The sequence below is a fragment of the Lagopus muta genome, chromosome 19 (genome assembly GCF_023343835.1).
Source record: "Lagopus muta isolate bLagMut1 chromosome 19, bLagMut1 primary, whole genome shotgun sequence".
Classification (NCBI taxonomy): domain Eukaryota; kingdom Metazoa; phylum Chordata; class Aves; order Galliformes; family Phasianidae; genus Lagopus; species Lagopus muta.
This window is the reverse complement of record NC_064451.1, coordinates 7,003,176-7,021,256: the sequence shown is the minus strand read 5'-3', so window position 1 is coordinate 7,021,256 and position 18,081 is coordinate 7,003,176. Positions and strand designations below refer to the sequence as shown.

The following is an 18,081-nucleotide window of genomic DNA, read 5'->3' as shown; positions in this document are numbered from 1 at the left end:
CTTCCAAAAGGTTTGTCTCTTTCTCCCCAACCCCCCAGTTTCCCTCCCCCATCTCCCCCTCTCTCTCAGTCCCATCACCAAAGCATCATTTGTTCCCATCCACTGGCATCTGGTCGCATCAAGGTGAATAATCCCCAACGTGGGAGAGCTCATCAGGGTGGATACAGAAAGGCTCCCCCGCTACTCCCACATCTGCATTCCATGCCTCAGTTTCCCTGTGGAAAAATGTTTTCTTTCCCCCCATCCCCGGGGCCAAGCTGGGTTCGGCACAAAGCGAACCTCCGCGCTATGATTCTGGGGGCGGAAAGCAGCATTACTCAGAGCCAGGATTGCTAATAATGCACTAAATATAGAGCTTTCCATCTCCAGGGTACTTTCTGAACTGGGAGAGATGAGACCTAACCCCCTCCGGAGGCAGGAGCTGGGGCAGGGAGGCAGGGAGCAATGAAATGATGCTCCCTATGGCTGTCCATGCTGCGTCCCATCGCGGTGACGGCACACCAGCAGGGACTGGGATGCAGCTCAGCCCCTCCTGATGTCACCCAGGTTGATGGGCACAGGGATGGCAGGACGAGGCCCTGGGCAGTGAGGCTGGGGCTCCCGCAGTGTCTTGGTGATGCTAGGAAGAGGCTGCTTCTCCCACACACCCTGCAAGAGAATTGCATGCTGTGAGACAGAGTACCCGGGGACTCTATGTTTCTACATGCTTATAAAAATGAAATGATCTTTAACATTGGAAGTGTTTTTAACCCAGAGCAGGATGTTTTCCCACGAGGCATTACTAATTATTTGTATTGCAGGCGCACCCACGCATCCAGGGAACAGAGCAGATGTCTGTGGTGCAGCATATTGCACAAAAGCAACACAATGGGGGAACTTCCAGCCCAAAATGCATTGCCCACCGAGTTCAATAGAGACAGCTCAAAGCCACGGGTCCTTCCAACCCACTGTGCTCAGAAAGGCTCCTTACGGGGGCTGCAGGGAGGTTGGAGATGAGGTGACATTTGCAATGTGCCAGTGCAGTTGTTTAAACATGGCAGCACGGATGAGACACTGCAGGCAGAGGCAGAGAAGGGCTGGCACAGCTATGGGAGCTCGTGGTGACCACAGCCAAGAGAAAATCTTCAGCATCTCTCATGTATGGGGGTGGCTTTCTCAGGGATGCTGCCTGCAAGGGGCAACCTGCTGGGTTAAGATTGCTCCTAGGGCTGAGCCTGCAGGGCAGGATTCAGTTCCTATGTGATGTGCTGGGTTGAGTAGGGGCTGGGGGTGTGGGGGCTCAGCATGGGCTGGCTTTGGCTCCTTGCTCAGACAGAACCATCATGGCCAGGCTGAGCTGCAGCAAGCAGAAGGAGGGAGATCTGGAAACAAAGAGGTAAAGGTGAGTCATCAGCAGAAGGAGAAACGTATAATTTATGTTTTAGGATGAAATCCTTGTGGCGTGTCAAGCAAATCAGGCCAGAACTTAGAGCTTGCACCACATCAGTATGCTCTGCATAAAGTGGAGGGGAGCAGAGAACCCTCCCCCCACACATGACTGGAAAAGGACAGCATTGCTGCAGTATGCCAGATGGAAAACCAGCAGCTTTCTGTGACCTCAAGGTTTAGGGGAGCAGTGAGAGCTTTGGGGCTGTGTGTGCTCTGAACCACCAAGGGAGCAGCGAGGGCTGCTCAGCTCCCTGTCCCATCGCTGTGCCAGCATCACCCCGCTGCCCTCAGCCCTGCCCTGCAGGATGGCACCAGGAACTGGTGGAGAAAGGCACCGTTGGAGCTTTTAAATCTCCACTGATGTATGTCATCTCTGATGATGATGTTGTCACAACCACCATTTCTGGGCATGGTTTTTCTGTCCTCCTTGTTTTGCTGTGGATCTACTTTTGGAGATTGCACAGATGTAGCACACAACGAGCTTGATCTGCTGGGACCTGATGTGATTGGCCCAAATCCTGTAAATCCCCTCACGTTTCTCCTTGGTTCTCCATATCAACATGCTTCAACACTCCGGGTTGCTTAAAGAGGGCTGTAAATCACTTTATGCAAATGCAGATTCTCTAATTGCATCCAGCCATGCACACTGTAGTGGAAATGCCAAGTCAGGGCCTGAAGCAGTGATTGAGCACCTGGTGGGAAGGCAGGGCCAACCCAGGAGAGCTCAGGTGTATGCAATGCACTGAGTGACCAGAAGGGCTGGAGACAGGATCCACCCCTACCCAGACCTCATTTAAGGATTGGCAGTGGAGGTGAAGGTTTCTTGCTGTAGATTCCTGCATATCTGAGGCCTTCTGAAGGTAAGCAGCTTTTTTTCCTATATTTCTTCACTCCTGAGTGTTGCAACTGAGCAAATCCTCACTTGGTGCAGCCTGGGATCTTACTGCTCTGTTGTCATTTCTACACTTTCCATCATGTATTCTTTTAATGCTGGTGCTGGGGCTCTGCAGCAGCTCCCTGCCCTACATTTCCAGGTACCAGAGCCCCAACCCGTCTTATGGGCTCAGCCCAGCAGTGTTGCTGAGCTGCTTTCCCCCCAGGCCTGGATTTCTGCCATTTGCACATCAGCCTTTTGCTCTGGAAGCTCTACGTACCGGGAAGCGCACAGCTGAGGATTTGTTGCAGTGCACTGAGATGGGAGCAAAGTTGTAGAGTGATTTCAGCACATCTCTGTTGAATGCATTCCAGGGGATAGAGGAGAACTGCTCTGGGACGGAGACCTGTGGGCACGTGCAGACCTCCTCATCATTAAACCTGTGCAGGAGAGATGCCACGCTGAAATGCTGTAGAGATGTTCTGGTGAGCATCCCTCCCTGCCTTAAGCTCAACCTGGAAAGACTCCAAACTGCATATGGAAGACTTGGGGCCTGTCTGTGTGTAGGATAATCCCTACAAGGCCAGATCTCCCTGCAGGGCTGCTCAGTGTCTGCCTGGGATCACACGGTGTGCTTTACAGACCCCTTACACTGGGCCATGCAGCACAGCCCCAAACCCAGGCAGTTCCCCATTCCCGGGGGCTCACGCTGCCTCTAGCCTTAAAGCCTGGGCTTGGTGCCTGCTTTGGGGTGGGACTCCTTTCAGCCATGCCCTGTTCAACCAGCACTAAAAACCCCCATTCCCAGTTCTTCTTCCAATACTGCATAGAAGGATCCCAGCACTTTCCCTGCTTCAGTCACCCTGTACCTGTTGACGGTGTTGAAGTAGAGGTGCAGATAACCCGGATCCACGGCACTTTTGCAGAGCTCCAGTTGTGTTTGGGGGTAGTAGTGCACGTAGTTCACGCACATCTCCTCCATGATGCCAAACCCACCCTGTGGCACAGACACCAAGAAACAACCCCTGTCTATGCAGCAGCCGTGCCGGGATCCAGCCTGGCAATGCTGGAGCAACAGGGGATGCAGGAAGGGCAGAGGGGCTGCAGGGCACTGAGCTCAGACCTGTGTGCACTCACTGCCCTTTGTGCAAGGTCAGGCATTCAGGCCTGCTTGTGTGCTTTACATTAAAATGCAGATTTTCTCTAAACCCTCTGCTATATTTAGCTTTGTGCCTGTTGATGGTACCTCTGACAGGCTCTTTTTATTTTCTTTTTGCTAGGAAAAAGAGAGAAATAACATGCCTCTCTCTCTCACTCAAAAAAAAAACCAAAAAAACAAACCACACTTCTCTTTAATTACCGTTAATCCCCGGTGGAACAGTTTGTGATGGGAATTAGAGTGACACATGCTACTTCTCAATTAGCACCTTGGCATCCCAGCTACAGGCAACATAGCCTTGGCTCATTTCTTTTCCAACCCTCCCCCCCCCTTCTTGTTTCTGGTTCAGCCCAGTTTGCACTGATTTCAACTCCTCCAGTGCTGCACTCACCACGGTCACTTTGCTCCTGCCCTCTGTGTTGTAGGTACAGGTGGTGATGAGTTCGTCACCCTGTGAGGTTTCAACAGACGTGAGGGGGTGGGGAAATACAAAGCTTCCCCCCTCCCCAGACAACAAATACTGGCATGAGTGAATCCATAATGCAGCAGACCTCTGTGCTCTTTGGTGGTTCAGCCCCAGTGCCCCCCAAGCACTTGCTACAATTGCACCTCCCTGGAAGATGCCCTTCAGCCATACCCCAAGAAACATTTCCTCCTTTCCTTAATTCCTCAGAATTTCTGCCCTTAACAGTGCACCTGGGCAACAGTTTGCACAGCCAGATTTGCACCCAACTTGGCTGCTCGTCCACCTGCAGGAGCCCAAGCACAGCACCATGGAGGGAGGAGCAGGGCTGGGGCTCTGAGCAGGGCACCTGTGGGCAGCAGTGATGGAGCAGCAGAGAGAAGATGGAGTCACTCACCGGAAAGACTGCAACCAACTCCTTCAGCATGCGGATCTCCTGAGTGGGAGGAGGAGAAATGTGTCGGAATTGCACCCACGGGTGGCACCGACCCAACGCAGGGAGCAGGGCTGTACCTGGAAGTGTGGGCTGTAGTGCCCATCAGCATTCACCACCTGCTGCTCTCTGCCATCCCGTGACAGCACGGTCACCACTTTCCTCCCTGCCAGGTGAGTGTGGAGCTGGGAGGCGAAGATGCGGATCCCATCTTCAGGCAGTGCCTGGGGAAGGATGGCTCCACTGACCCCCACATCCATCCCATGCATTCCTACGTTGTGTGCTTGGGTTGGGTGCAGCCTGTGCTGAGATTTAGGGTTTTGGGACCCTACAAGTGAGCTCTTTGCAGAGGGGTGGGTGTTCAGCCTGCTGTTATATGCAACTAATGTGCAGCCATGCCTGAAGTCAGCAGGAGCCTGTGAGCTGCTTGCTTCCTTGCCCTTGTTAGTGGTTGCACCAATTACCTGTTTTGGGTAGGTCCTACAAACATAACCACTAAAACCTGCCTGAGAGCAGGGTGAGCAGTTTGAAAACGTACTTGAGTGAGCTCTTGAGGAGCTCCAGAAAGCAGGGGCGATGTCAGGAGATTTGGAACTAGATGATCTTTAATATCCCTTCCAACACAAGCTGTTCTTTAGTTCCAACCTAAGCCATTCTATAACTCTGTGATCCCTGCATTCCCATAGAGCAGAGCACCCAGCATAGCACAGCAGTATGACCTCCTAGATGAGAACAGCACTCGAGGGAGATGGAGCAGGTGGTTCCAGAGGAGAGCTGCCTTCCTGGGGAATTCAGTGCATCCCAACCAGCTGCTCACTGTGGATCACATGCAGGGGGCTTTCTTCCAGCACAACTCTATGGGAAAGGGCTCGGGGTGCGGGGCACTCACCTGCAGGGTGCATTTGTCAGTGCAGTACCCTGTGAGGATGAAGGTGGTCTCCCCCGGGGGCACGGCCATCACTGGTGTGTAGACCAAGCCCAGCTCCATGATGCCAGCATCGTGGGGACGCAGGTTGGCTGTGTAGTACAGGCGGATCCCTGAGGAATCACGGCGCCCTGGCAGGAGAGAGGACAGAGCATCAGGTACAGCATGGGCTCAGGACTGAAAAATGATGCTCTGCTTGGCACAGGTGAAAGGAGAGGTGCTCGAGCTTCTTGCTCACAGCTTTCTCCATGCGTTCAAGGCTTGGTCGCCAATTGCTCCCAACAGAGAGATAAGCAGTCCCTGTAGGGAGCACAGAGCAGAAGGACAGATCTCAGGGTAATTTGGAGGCACTTATAGACGTGGGGATGTCAGTGGGGATGGTAGTGATGGGTCAGCAGTTGGACTTGATGATCTCAGTGGACTTTTCCAACCTTAATGATTCTATGATTAATTGATTGTCTCAAAAACACAGCTCTTGTTTGTTTTACTGGCATCTCCAAAAAAAAAAAAAGACCATGTTCTTACTAGGAACGTGGCAGGAAGGAAAATGCAAATTCCTCCTTGAGATGTGGGGCTGGGTGTGAGCCTCCAGTCTCTGGGTTGGAGCCCATCATGGCATGAGGATAACAAGGGAGACCCTACTGGTTAACACAGCAAAGATGATAAGTTATGAAAGACGTGAGCTCCATATTTATAGATGTGTTTCTTCTCAAGTTGCTGAAGGTGCTATGGTTGATCTACAGTACATATGCTCTGGTGTCCTAAAAATACACTTGGGTAGTCAAGAAGTTACATGATTTTATGTAAATGAAGAAACTGGGTTGTTTGCAATCCTTTTTCTTTTTTTTTTTTTTTTTAATGTGTCTCCTGACAACGTTATCGAAGCAGGAATGCCACTAAAACAACATCCAAATTCCCCCATTCCTAGCCAGGCTGGTGCTATCTCCCCAGTTGACTTTGGTATCACTGTTGGCTCTGAGCTCACATCCCCCATCACCACCCTGCACAGAAGTTGGGGGGCATCCCATAGCAGCCCCCCTAAATACAAGTGTTGAGCATCTTCTCTGCCCGCATGCTTGAGGGTGGATCTAGGCTCTGGTGTCTGTTCCCTGACAATCCCTGGCACTAACCCAGCTCTCCCATGTCTCGCTGGGTATCGCCGTGCCCCCCACTCACCTTTGAATAACAGCGGATTGTGGTAGTGAACCTCAAGGCGCAAATATCTGGAGGAGCCCGGACCACCAAAGGCAAGCCCTGCTTCTTTGGGGTAGTAGAAAGCCTGGAAACAGAGGGGGGGGTCATTAAGGGAATGATGGGGTGGTTTTTATGGAAAACAAGCTGAAATGACCAAGGAGAGGAGTGTATGGGCGTAATCCTGAGCCCTGCTGAGGGCGGGGGTCATCACTTGTGCCTTCTGTTGTGCTTGGTGTTGGGCTGCTCTTGCAACTAAAGACTTCTTGCCTTGAACATGTGATGGCATAATCACTGAGGAGAGGGGAATCATACTGATTTGAGGAGCTGAGGAGGTGGGCTGAGGTGAGGAGGAAATGCAAACATATCCTGGAGGAGAATAGAGTGCTAAGCTGAACCCAAATCCCAATTGGGGTTGGGGCAGCCCATGCAGGGATGCTCGTTCCCGTGAGAATGGGCCTGAAACAGTTGGGAGACGGCAGGAAAGGTCCCCAGGAGTGATGATGGATCCCAACTTGCACCCACCTGAGCTCCCATGGCCCATGCTGCAAGCACATGCCTGCAGTAGTTGAGCCGCTCTGGCTTCATCTTGGAGTCACACAGATCGTTGTAATGGGGGATGCTGTCAAATTCGGCTGCGCACTGGAAGATTTCCATGTGGTGGACCAGGGCTTCATTGCCTGCTGTGATCACTGGCTCATACTGCAAAATGGCATCCGAGAAGGAGGGAAGCACATTAGGATCATTTCTGAGAACCCATCCCTGGTCCTGGTTGTTCGTGCATGCTCCACACAGAGCCCACCATGGGTATGTACTATCAAGTATTACCATGCCATGGGATGCTCATGCTCTGGGCATGAGGGACCAAAGACCAAGAGCTCTTGGCTGGCTGTAGGACCAGTCCATCAGAGCTCCTGGAGAAACATCTTGTACCCTCCCTGCAGGAGGTCGCACTGGATGAATAACAGTTTGCTCTGCTCTGTGCTGACCAAGTCCTTTGCCAGTTTTGCTAGGCTGAGAGGGCTTTGGTTTTCCACAAAGAGGGTCCTGGCCCTACTGCCTGCAGCTTCAGGGCTCCATTCCTGGCCAGCAGCTGCTCTGGGCGCAAAGAGGTGGATTCGGGGTAGAAGGGCTGCTGAATGGCTCTGGCCAAAATCGCCAGCTGCAAAACTGATCTGCAGCAGCGGGAAGGTATCAGGAGTTACGCACTTTTTACTTACACACAGATGATTCATTTCACACCATCTGTTGGAGAGAAAATCCTCCTTCTAAGCTTTCCATTGCAGAGCCATCCTTCCCCTATAAATCCCTGTGCTCTCGCTGCAGCTCGCGTCAGGCTTCCCTTCTGCTTGCTGGGTGCTCACCCCCCTCCTCCCCACCCCCCAGAGTATACCTATGCCCAATTCTTTTGCTGTAAGGAATACGTTTGGGTCCGAAATTCTCCCAGTGGAAAGTCAGGGAAGTAGTGGGCTTTGCAGAGTACCTTAACGGTATGTGAACGCAACTGCTCTGCCCCTTACCATGATAATATGGTGTTTGGCGAAGCTGTCCGGCAGCTCTGCAATATAACACCAGTAGGTCGTCTCCTGGCTGGGAATAACAATATTGGGGGTCGTTATCTCCATGGTCTTCACATTGTCGGGCAGCTCAGGGATAGTGATGTTGGGCTTCAGCAGCTGCACTCTCTGCAGCCCTCTGTACATGGTAGAGATGTTGATGGCACGGAGAGAATGGACGGGGTTCTCCAGGATCCCATAGATAAGGTGCACGGTGCCATCCTGAAGCAAGAGCAAAGTTAGGTAATTTTGCATGCAGAGTGGTACTTGTGTGGATATTTGGTATTGATGCTGGAGGCATGAGTCCTTGGGTGAGCCAGGGGCAGCAGAAATGGAACACCTCCCCCAGGGCCTCCCTTTGTCCCAGCTCCTTCTAATGAGCTACACAGCCCAAAGTAATTGTGGATGCTCCATCCTTGGAGACATCCAAGACCAAATTGGCTGGAGGGTAAGCCTGTCCACAGCAAGGGATTGGATATGGATGTGGATAACATTTAAGATCTCTTCCAATCCAAGCTGTTCTATGATCTATGAGTGAACAGTGAGGGGCCCTGCTAAAAGTGTTGCGGGCTGAGGAAGTGCTGCTGGACCCAGGGTCTGTTTGCTGCATCTTTGCTCAGCTCCTACTGCAGCCTCCTATTTGCCTCCCGCTGAGCAACATCTCAGTGTAACGCTTGGCTGCAGACTGCAAACCCAAGTGATGCAGGAAGGGATTTATATAGACCTAACACATGCTCAACAGGAGCGGGTGATGCAAACAAGCTAAAATCTACACGTTATAGAGGTTTATAAGTGGTTGTAAACAGACTGTGCCAAACGTTGCTCATGACATCTGTAGCATGCTTCCTTTCTGCTCTAAGCAGCACAAACACCTGATGCTGCCCCACGAAACATAACAGTGGTGAGGTCGGAGGTTGGTGCTCTGCTTGATGCTATGGGGGTTGAGATGGGGCCGAGTGTGTTGCAGCAGGGAGAGGGTGATGCTGTACCTCTATAAGGTAGTCCTTGGGGTCACAGGTGCTGAATGCTCTTCTGAAGAGAAGGTAGAGTCCCTCGGGGGCCTTCTGAGCCCCGAGCAGCTGGTAGTCCTGCTGGGAGTCCATGTGCAGCTGCCCATGGGCATCACTCCAGGCATCCTGTGGGGGGAGAGCACCCAGTAAGAGGGGAGGCAGCAGGTCTTATGTGGCCCTAGGGCTCAGGGTGGGGACCTCCAGTGGTGTGCAGGTCATAAGGTCCCTCAGTGGGTCAGCCCTCTTTGGATCATCTCCTTTGAATCATCCCTCTCTGGGTCACCCTCCTTTGGCTCGCTCCTCTTTAACCTGGTTAATGGTGGTGACAAAGCCATACCAAGAAGCAAAGCACTATGGTGCTCCTATGCTGAAAGACTGAGGGTTGAGAGTACAAATCCTTCTGTAATTTGGATTTGAGCAGCGTTATTATTTCGATCTTTTGCGTCTCCTGTTGATGGCTTTTGTTTGCCAAGAAAAGGCCTCCAAGAAGTACCTCGCTGCAGCACTGTGAGTGGCACTGCTTCTCTTATCTTGGGGAAAGAAACAGAAGAAAGAGAATAAAGCATCTTGGCACCATTTCAGCCAAAAGTATAGAGTGGTATTTTGAGAACATATTGTCCTTAGAGGGGGAGAGTAAAATCAGCTCCATGAAGCTAGCTTGACATTTGTTTTCATAGGAGCGTATTGTGCAAATTAATCTTGTAGTACATGGGGGGGCAGAGCAAATTTGGATCTTTTAACAGCTGACATCCAGCAGAAAAGCTGCTGGGAGGGAGAACACCGGGGCTGGAGAGGTTATAGAAACCTCCTGGCAGGATGCTGTGTGGCACCAAGTGAAAGCCCAAATGCTGCATGGTGCTCATTCAGCGAGATTAGGAATTATTCTTTATGGTTTTTTAACACAGTGCTGTGAAATGCTGTAGCACTCAGGTCATCCCACATCCTGAATGGTGGGTAATTAGCAAGAAAACAGTGCAGATAATCAGCCCTCCCTTTTATCCTTCCATTGCGCTGCAGATCACATCACGGCTGATTGCAAAAGAATATGTTTTATGGCTAATTTCAAGCAAGCAGAGGTAAAATTTAACGTACTGGAAAGCCTCACATGGGGGGAAAAAATATGAATTGCATTCTGCAGCAAAGCACAACTGCAATGTGACCGGGGTGGTTTGGGGATAGGGAGAACATAGGGTTAGTTACTGTAGCAGAAAGACCAACCACCCAAGAGCCTACAGTGGGCAGCATAGGAAAGGGCAGCGATCTGCAGCAGCAGAAACAAAGAGCAAAATTAGAAATGAGTTGTCTCCCTCCTATTCTGCTCCCTTCAGGATTTACCAGCTGCCCAAATACTTCTGCATGTTTAATTTCTGATAACGCCGCGCTGCTGGCAGTCAGCCGTCAGGTTGTGTTTTCCTGCGTCCTGTTGATCTTTGCTGTAGCTGCAGACATGAGCTGCAGCCGGCTTATTGGCGCTGGCAGGAGCAGGCTTTCTGCTCGATAACTTTTGCACTTTCTCAAAGTCAGTAATGGGAGCTGCAGGTTAATTTTTAATGTTGCTGGCAGCAGCGCGCAATGAACCGAGCTGTGGGTGCCTCCTGCATGTGTGTGCGTGGCAGAGCTGCTCGGTGCAACCACCTGTTGGAGCTCCTGCAGATGCAGCAGACACCCAGAGCTTGGCTCTGTTAGCCATGCTGATGTGCTGCTGTATTTATCCCTTCCTCTTTGCATTTTCAGATCCTATACCAAGCTCATAGCATCAATGTCTGGATCAGAAACCCCGCAGCCCCTTTGCACCATCTTGACCTGGTCCTGTGCCCTGTGCCCAATCCTCCAAACTCACGGTGGTCAGATTCCCCCATCAGGCAGCGACCCCAAACACAGCCACAAAAACACACAACTCACCCCAAAATATGAACTGTGACCATCATTCCAGAGCACGGCCAGGTCTGCGTTCTCGAACTCACCCCGGTCCGACATCCCAAAGAGGAGCCCAAACTTGAGCTTCCTGATGAGGATCTGGAAATATACGGCTTGCTCGGGGTAGCTGACGTTCCATGAGAGCTCCAGCAGCCCCTGGGGATCGAGGGGCACCTTGTAGGGGAAATAAGTGCCACGGGGAACCAAGCCCTGCAAGGCCACCACCAGGATGACCAAGAACACAGCCACCATGGTGAAGTACATGGACGCCAGCTCCCGCAGCCTGAAGCTGGGGCAGGGACACGGCGTGCTGCCATGGGTCTGCATGCTGGGCAGGATGGCACCCACCCTCCTGGCTTTTGCCATTTATGTGCTGGCCCTCCTGGGTGAGCTGGATAAGTGCTGTCCTTTAATTGCATTTGGTTGTGGGGAAATTGGATTGTGATATTGACCCCCCCAATAGACTCCCGCCCCCCACCTCCTGGCCAAACACTTGTCATTCTCTGCCTCCCTCTAATTGGCCCTAATTGCACATGGACATTATCAATAGCAATTGAACTCGACTGGGCTGATGTTATTCGCTCCTAAATCATCCTTAGTGGCTGAGAAGTGCTGCTCACTTGCAGGCTGCTCCCTGCAGGAACACGTTCTGCTTCCACCCCAGTGTGGCTCTGTCTTTGTTGCTTCTTTGCTTAAAGATACTTTTTGTGCCCCATTTCTTGCTTCTCCTTAGTTTATTAATTTTGCCACATGAACCCCCTCAAGCTCTCAGATCCACACACGCACTGCCTTGATTTGGACTCAGAGCTTGTGGCCCTGTTCTATTGATGCTGGCTCCTAAAACCAGCGATGCTCTCAGTGCTGCTCAGGATCTCCTCCATCCCCTCACAGCTCAGGTTTCACTCATGCTCCTTGCAGCAAAGTCAATTGGGCAGCTCTGCATTTCCAAGCTACGAGGGGAAACAGGTCAAGCTCAGTCCCCAGGTGTTTTAATGAGTCATCAGTGTGTGTCCATCAGCCACACTTGGTGATGTTTTACACAACTGTGACACAGGAGGAGAGGAGCAGCCAGGGGGCTGCATCCCCCCAGGGGCACAGCTCAACTCAGCTCAGCTGCACGCTACAGTTGAAAGCAGCATCCCCACTGTGCTCGAAGCTCCTGGACTCAGTCCTGGACGTGCTGTGCTCTGAGATCCTCAGCAGAAAGCATCAGATGGATGCTCCTCTTGTGCCAGCCCTGGCTCCTCGGGTGGATGTCTGGCTGCGAGAACAGATCGGTGCCTTGCCCCATTTCTAACCTCCAAGTACAGCCTCATTGGCTTCATCTCCCATCTTGGCTTTGTTTCCTAATTCTAAGGGGAAAGAAGCTGAGCTGTCAGCACGGCAGGAAGAAAAATGATCCTCGGCGGGGGGTGGGATGGGGTCTTTAGCTAACAAGTTCTATTGGAGATGAAACTCCAGGCTGCTGGCAAGTGGAGCGCCTGAGCCTTCCTGTACAGAAGGAATTTGCAGTGGAACAGGCAGGCAGGTCAGCTTGAAAACAGCTGAACTTTGGAGATAAGCAGTGAGAATTTACTTAAAGAGAAGGAAAAACATGTATATATAATACATATATATCTCTCCCTTCTTTAGTTTCTCCCAGGTTGCTGCCCGTAAATCCAGACAGAGCAAGGATTCAGCCTTCTGTGTCTTGCTCTAGGGGATATTTTAAGACTCAGGCTAGAGGTAGCAATGCCAGTTTGCTGAGTCCGGCACCCAGACTGCTTGGGGCAATCTCAGAGCAACTCCCACATGTCAGTCGGTGAGAGGGACACTGGAGGGCTGCATGTTCAGCCCCTGTCCTCAAAGCAGAGCACAGAGAGAGCAGCTTTCCTCCAGTGCTGAGCTCTTGCTGGAACTCACACAGCACTGTTGCACTGATATTAGCATGGCAGTATCCTGTATCCTCCGCAGAGCTCCTCTATTCTTCTCCATCCACCCCAGCAAGAAGAACTAAGAGAGCAGTACTGCACAGAGGATACCTGCACAGTGCCTTGAGCACCTGGAGGAGGGTTCTTTTTAATGGACAGTCCCTTAGACACCAGCTCGGCCATGCTAGGTGCTGTCTGAACCCAGCAGCAGCTCTGCTTACAGGTAAGCAGGCTTAAGCACAACTGATGCGCTGAATTAAGGATTGAAGCAGGCAGCACCCCTCCGAGCTATAATCCATTGCCTTGCTAACACGGATGTAAATTCGATTAGGGTGAGGGAGGGCACAGAGGGACGGCTGCTGTCTGCTCCTGCTGTGCTGGGCTGCAGCACGCACACAGCATCCCGTGCCCCAGGGCTCTGTCCATGGCCAGATCCTGCCCTGTGCCATTGCCCTGATCAGATTTCCTGGGTGTTGATGAGGTTAAGCAGCCTCTGACTCAGGCTGGCTCCAATGGGGTGGCAGAGAGGTCTGGCATATAGAAGAGATGCTCACAGGGGTGAGGAGGGTCCCATGGATTTCTGCTTGATTCCCCTCTCTGGACAGACCCACCTCTTGCCCGTGGGTTTGTGTCATACCATTGCCAGAGACAGTCATTATTTAACACAACAGCTAACGTGGGTGCTGGCCGAGGCAGGATGCTTAGAGGAGCCCATAACCCATCAGCAGTGGGTGGGAAAAGGCATTTCCTCCTCCTGGTGCCTGTGTCCTACAGCATGAGGGCTGCAAATGAGAGCATCACCTTTGCAGAGCCTCTGCTCTTCCCAGCTTTTCCTGCCTTCCCCTAAGGTGTTTCCCTTTTTTTCTCTATTTTTTATTTTTTATTTTCCTCAGGACCAAATGTACTCCCTCTTGCACCACTGGAGGAATCTCCCCAGACTGGAGGCAGAAATGAACCTCAGCTTCGTGACTCCCATTGGAGGATCCTGAGCAGCTTGGGTGAACACCTGCAGCTCCTTGCAGCATGAAAGGTGAGGAGGATGAGTTGCAACGAGCACCGTGGCACGGCGATGGGGTGATGTGGTGATGTGGGAGCAGGGACAGGCCACAGCTAGCAAAAAAAGAGCAGCATTTCCCCTTGGGATGTGGGTGGGCAGCCAGGTCCCTGCACCAGAGAGACATTCCATCCCTGCTGCTCCCCACAAACACTGCCACAGCTGAGCCACCTAATGAAATCCTACTTGCCTGTGCATGCTATATTAGGGTTACCATGGATATGGTGCCACAAACACTGGGCTGTGGCTTTGTTATATAAACAGGAGAGATTGCCACAAATACCCAAAATATCTGAGAAGGACAGGAAGAGACAAAAGCATTCGCTGGGTTTGTTTATACAGGGCTGTGCGATGCGGTGGATGGTGCCAGTGGGAGGTGGGAGAGATCTGAGCTGGATCTGAGAACTGGAGCATAACCAAACTGACATCATGGTGGTCCCAGGCTCCGTAGCTCTTGGAGGTTCCCTCATGTGCTCCCCGCAGACCATGGTGTGAATTGTGCCTTTCTCCAGGCTCAAGCACGTCTGAGCTGAGTGCCATGCAGCCCTATTGCTGTCGTATGGGATGGGATTCTGCTGCCTGCAGAGGGAGGGGAATGGGGCCGGTGATGCTGGAGACCTGCACTCAGCTGCTGGAGCTCTCCTCACCCAGCAAGGCTGAGCCATGCCAGGTACAGCAAGTCCCTTTGTGCAGTTGGAGAAATTGTGTAATTCAGAGCAAAAACGGCTCTAGAAATGGAGGTGGAATGTAAGGGAGATAGAGACATCACAGTGGCTAAAATTGTATTGCACTCCCACTCCCCTGCCAATAAAAGTACCATAAATAAAGTGGCTTTGCAATACCCTTCTCCACGCATTGTAACACAGATTCACGTGTCCCAGCAAAAGATGCTCCAGGCAGGATCAGATGAGTTTCCATTTGCCATCCTTGGCCCTCTCCTGTGGTCACCTCATCGCCTTCCAGCTCCCTTTCCTGAAGCCCCAAAGCAATTCTGCATTGCTCTGCTCCCTGCTGCCAGCCCTCCTCACAGCTTTTCCCATAGCCATTGATATCTGTAACAGGAGAGTCAGCAGAAGGTATAATAAAGGGTAGATTAGTGGATAAGTATTAAATACATGAATAATTCAACGGGGCTCCACTACAGATTTGTCCTACATGACTTTAGCTGTATCCAGCTTTGGTTCTGCTTGGTGGCCACGTAATCCAAGGGTCAAATGGAGCCACGTTTGGAAGGAAGTTGTCACTCATGTCACAGGCTTGAGCCTGCTCCTCCCTGATGGCAGCACATTGTGAGCAGTACCTTGGGGAAGGAGGAGGGGAAAAATGCCTTGTTCAGATGCTGAATGATGCAAATCATGTGATATTCCTGGGCAGTTTGATCCCAAACCCTGAGGCAGGTATGAGGATGCAGTGTGGATGCAGGAGGGCACTTACGCTGTGCATACACCAATGGAGGCATTGGGGGGAAGCAGCTGCTTACAACGTGTGCACCTTACTTAAAGCCTACAAATGGTTTGGCTCCTGGCTGCTGCTGCTCTGTTTATCCCACAGCCTTGGCAGGCACAGGACCCCTTCCAAACGGCAAGGAGAGCCAATGCAAGTTGTCACTGGCCTGTGGCCAGCTCTCGAGGCTTGCGACTGGCTCCCATGCTGCAGCTCCTCATTAGCACTTCCCTTCTGCAAAAATGTCTGTTGCAAAGTCTGCGGGATTCCAGCTCTTTGCACCCTGTTCTCGTTCAGCCCCTGGCACAGTGAGGCTGTGCTCACAACAGGCTGCAGAAATACGCCATGAAAACCTTTCTCTCCTTTGCAGGTTTGATAGCTGATCTTAGCAGGGCTGCTTTTAGAGAAACAGATCTGGTGTTCGAGTTCCACCAAATAAGATCTATACTTGCTGAAGGCAGCTCAAGTATTCACTAAGTCCTTGCTGTAACATTGCTTTTCCTTGCTGCTGTCCTGGGTTCAGATCAGTGAAGAATCGCTTTGACATATTCATTATAAAAGCACTTGGGAAGAAAGGAGGCTGTTTATTTCCATGCTGGGATACGAGCACAGAAACTGAAATGAATGGTCCAAAAACGAGCCTCTATCTTTCACGTTTCCAAACAAAGATGCAGTGATAAATTGCTAGACAATGACGTTTGACCCATAAAAGTAATAAAAAGCTAAAATTGTGTTTTCTTGGCATAGCTTTCCAATATATACTGCGCAAAGTCCAAGCAACCTTGAAGCAGAGCTGAAAAGGAAGCATGGTATGGACTGCTCAGTGCTAACCAGCAAGGTCTGTGATAATTAAACAGTGATGCTCTGAAGTGGACCTTCCAAAGCTGAACTATTTGTTGTCCCCTTGCTTTCATTACTCACTGTCAGACTTGTGCTCAGATCCCTGCTCAGGAGTTTGAACTGCATGCGAAGTGTGCTGAAATTACTGGCGGTAATTAGCTTATTTAGGGAGCAATTAATTAAATACAACTGTTTCCCTCTCTATAGATTAGAAGAGTGCTATAAGAGACAGTATCTTAAAAAGAGCAGGTGTGCTGTGAGAGGACCAGAGACCAATTGTTCCATCAGTAGAGGACAGGACAAGCAGCAGAGGGCCAAAAGGAAACATGAAGTTCAGTGTTAGGGACAGCAGCGACAACAGCCCCGGGGGGAGCCCACCTGCCTGAGGACTGGCTCCAAGCAACAGCTTTTCTCTGTTACCAAATGCTTTTGTTTTCGGCTTTGGGACACAAGAACCTTTTCCCTCTCCACTCTTTGATGGCCACTCGGATGAGGATGTAATTCTGTGCCACCTCTGCTCGTGCAGAGAGCGGTGTGCTCAGAGCTATAGAGCCGGGGGGAGGGGAGGGGGTCTGAGGATGGGGCTCCCCGAGTCGCTGGGGTGGTGCTGGGAAGGGAAACGGGAGAGAGCGGCTCTTACCAAAACCTCAGCGTTAACTCCTGGTGAATGGCGCGTGGGACAAAGCCGTGTAACGTGTGAGAAGCCACGGGATGCTTGTGGGGCTAAGTGGGGAGCACGGGGGGGGGGGGGGGGGGGGGGCAGAGGGATTGATCCTGATGCTTTTCCCTTGCTGGGTATAGAGGGGTTAGGATGTGCCAGCACTGGGATGGAGGATCCGTGCGGGACCACCGCGCTCTGTGCGGAGACATCAGGCTCTGCAGGGGGGTTCCCGTCTCTATGCACCGAGGGCTTCCATCCCTCTGTATCCAACCCCCCTCCCCCTGCAGCGAGGTGAGGAGGAGAAGGTAGAGGAGGACCCGGCAGCGGCGGCGTGCTGTGAAAGAAGGGGGCACCGCGTTCACGCGCCTCTACCCGTGCAGCCCCGGTGCGGGGCTTTGGGAAAGAAGGGGGGGAAGCGGGGAAGGAGGAGGGGGGGCCCGCGCTGCTCCGCACCGCCCTCATTGGCGGCCCGGTTGGCGCCGGGGCGCGGGGCGGGGAGGGAGCGGCTCCCCCGCACCGCCGCGGCTGCTGCCGGCACCGGCCATGTGCCGAGAGGATCCCCGCTGCCGGCTCTCCCGCTCGGTTCCCTGAGCCGGCATCGGCCTTCCGTCTTGTTTATCATTCACTTTATTTATACCCCCCCCCCCTCCCCGCAAATCACTGTTATTATTATTATTATTTTAATTTATTAATTTTATTTGTTTATTTATTTCTACTCTTCTCCTTTTTTTTTTTTTTTTTTTATTTTTTTTTTTTTCTTCATTCCCGCATTGATGCGTTCCGAGCTGGAGACTTCAGGAGACGACGCGGTCCTCACCTGAGCGATCCGGCACCATTCCCCCGCTTGAAGGTAAGACGGGAGGAAAAGGGGAGAGCACCGGCGCTCCACTCCTTCTCCATGCCCTCATTCTTTGCTCCGGGGGGGCTCTCAGCAGTGATTTTCCCCTGCTTATTTCTCTTCTTCCCCCCTCCCCCCCCCCTCTCCTCTTCCTGATGTATCCTGGAGTGCTGGGGTAGTCCTGGGAGAATGCCTGCAAGGGGAGAGCAGAGGACGAGCTCCGGCTGCAGGCTGGGGCTGGCAGGGGTTTGGAGGGGGGAGATGGACATGGAGAATTGCACAGCATTCTGCTCCCTGATAGCCTGTCTTGGGGAGAGTGGTCCAGCCAACGCTTTAGCCCAGGATGATAAACACCGGGATGCTCCAAGCTTGGTGCTGC

General features: G+C 52.0%; 2 protein-coding genes across 3 annotated transcripts in view; one reads left to right on the top strand and one right to left on the bottom strand.

Annotated features, from left to right (window-relative positions):
• Nucleotides 1-70: 70 nt before the first annotated feature.
• On the bottom strand, nucleotides 71-11,842 carry DBH (dopamine beta-hydroxylase). The gene is made up of 12 exons (XM_048965909.1): nucleotides 10,942-11,842; nucleotides 9,019-9,165; nucleotides 7,994-8,251; nucleotides 6,999-7,175; nucleotides 6,459-6,561; nucleotides 5,247-5,413; nucleotides 4,438-4,581; nucleotides 4,322-4,360; nucleotides 3,853-3,912; nucleotides 3,172-3,299; nucleotides 2,583-2,742; nucleotides 71-648 (listed from the first exon to the last, which is right to left on the bottom strand). The coding sequence occupies exons 1-12, from the start codon at nucleotides 11,320-11,322 to the stop codon at nucleotides 523-525; spliced, it is 1,890 nt and encodes a 629-aa protein (XP_048821866.1). The 5' UTR covers nucleotides 11,323-11,842; the 3' UTR covers nucleotides 71-522.
• The window catches only part of FAM163B (family with sequence similarity 163 member B), a 28,321-nt gene continuing 12,513 nt past the window's right edge, over nucleotides 2,274-18,081 (top strand). Inside the window, exon 1 of one of the 2 annotated variants that reach the window (XM_048965927.1) lies at nucleotides 2,274-2,288. The gene's annotated coding sequence lies outside the window, so the exon portion shown is untranslated. Of the gene's footprint in view, nucleotides 2,289-17,014; nucleotides 17,715-18,081 lie in introns of those variants that run through there. The other variant, XM_048965925.1, reaches the window with a different exon arrangement.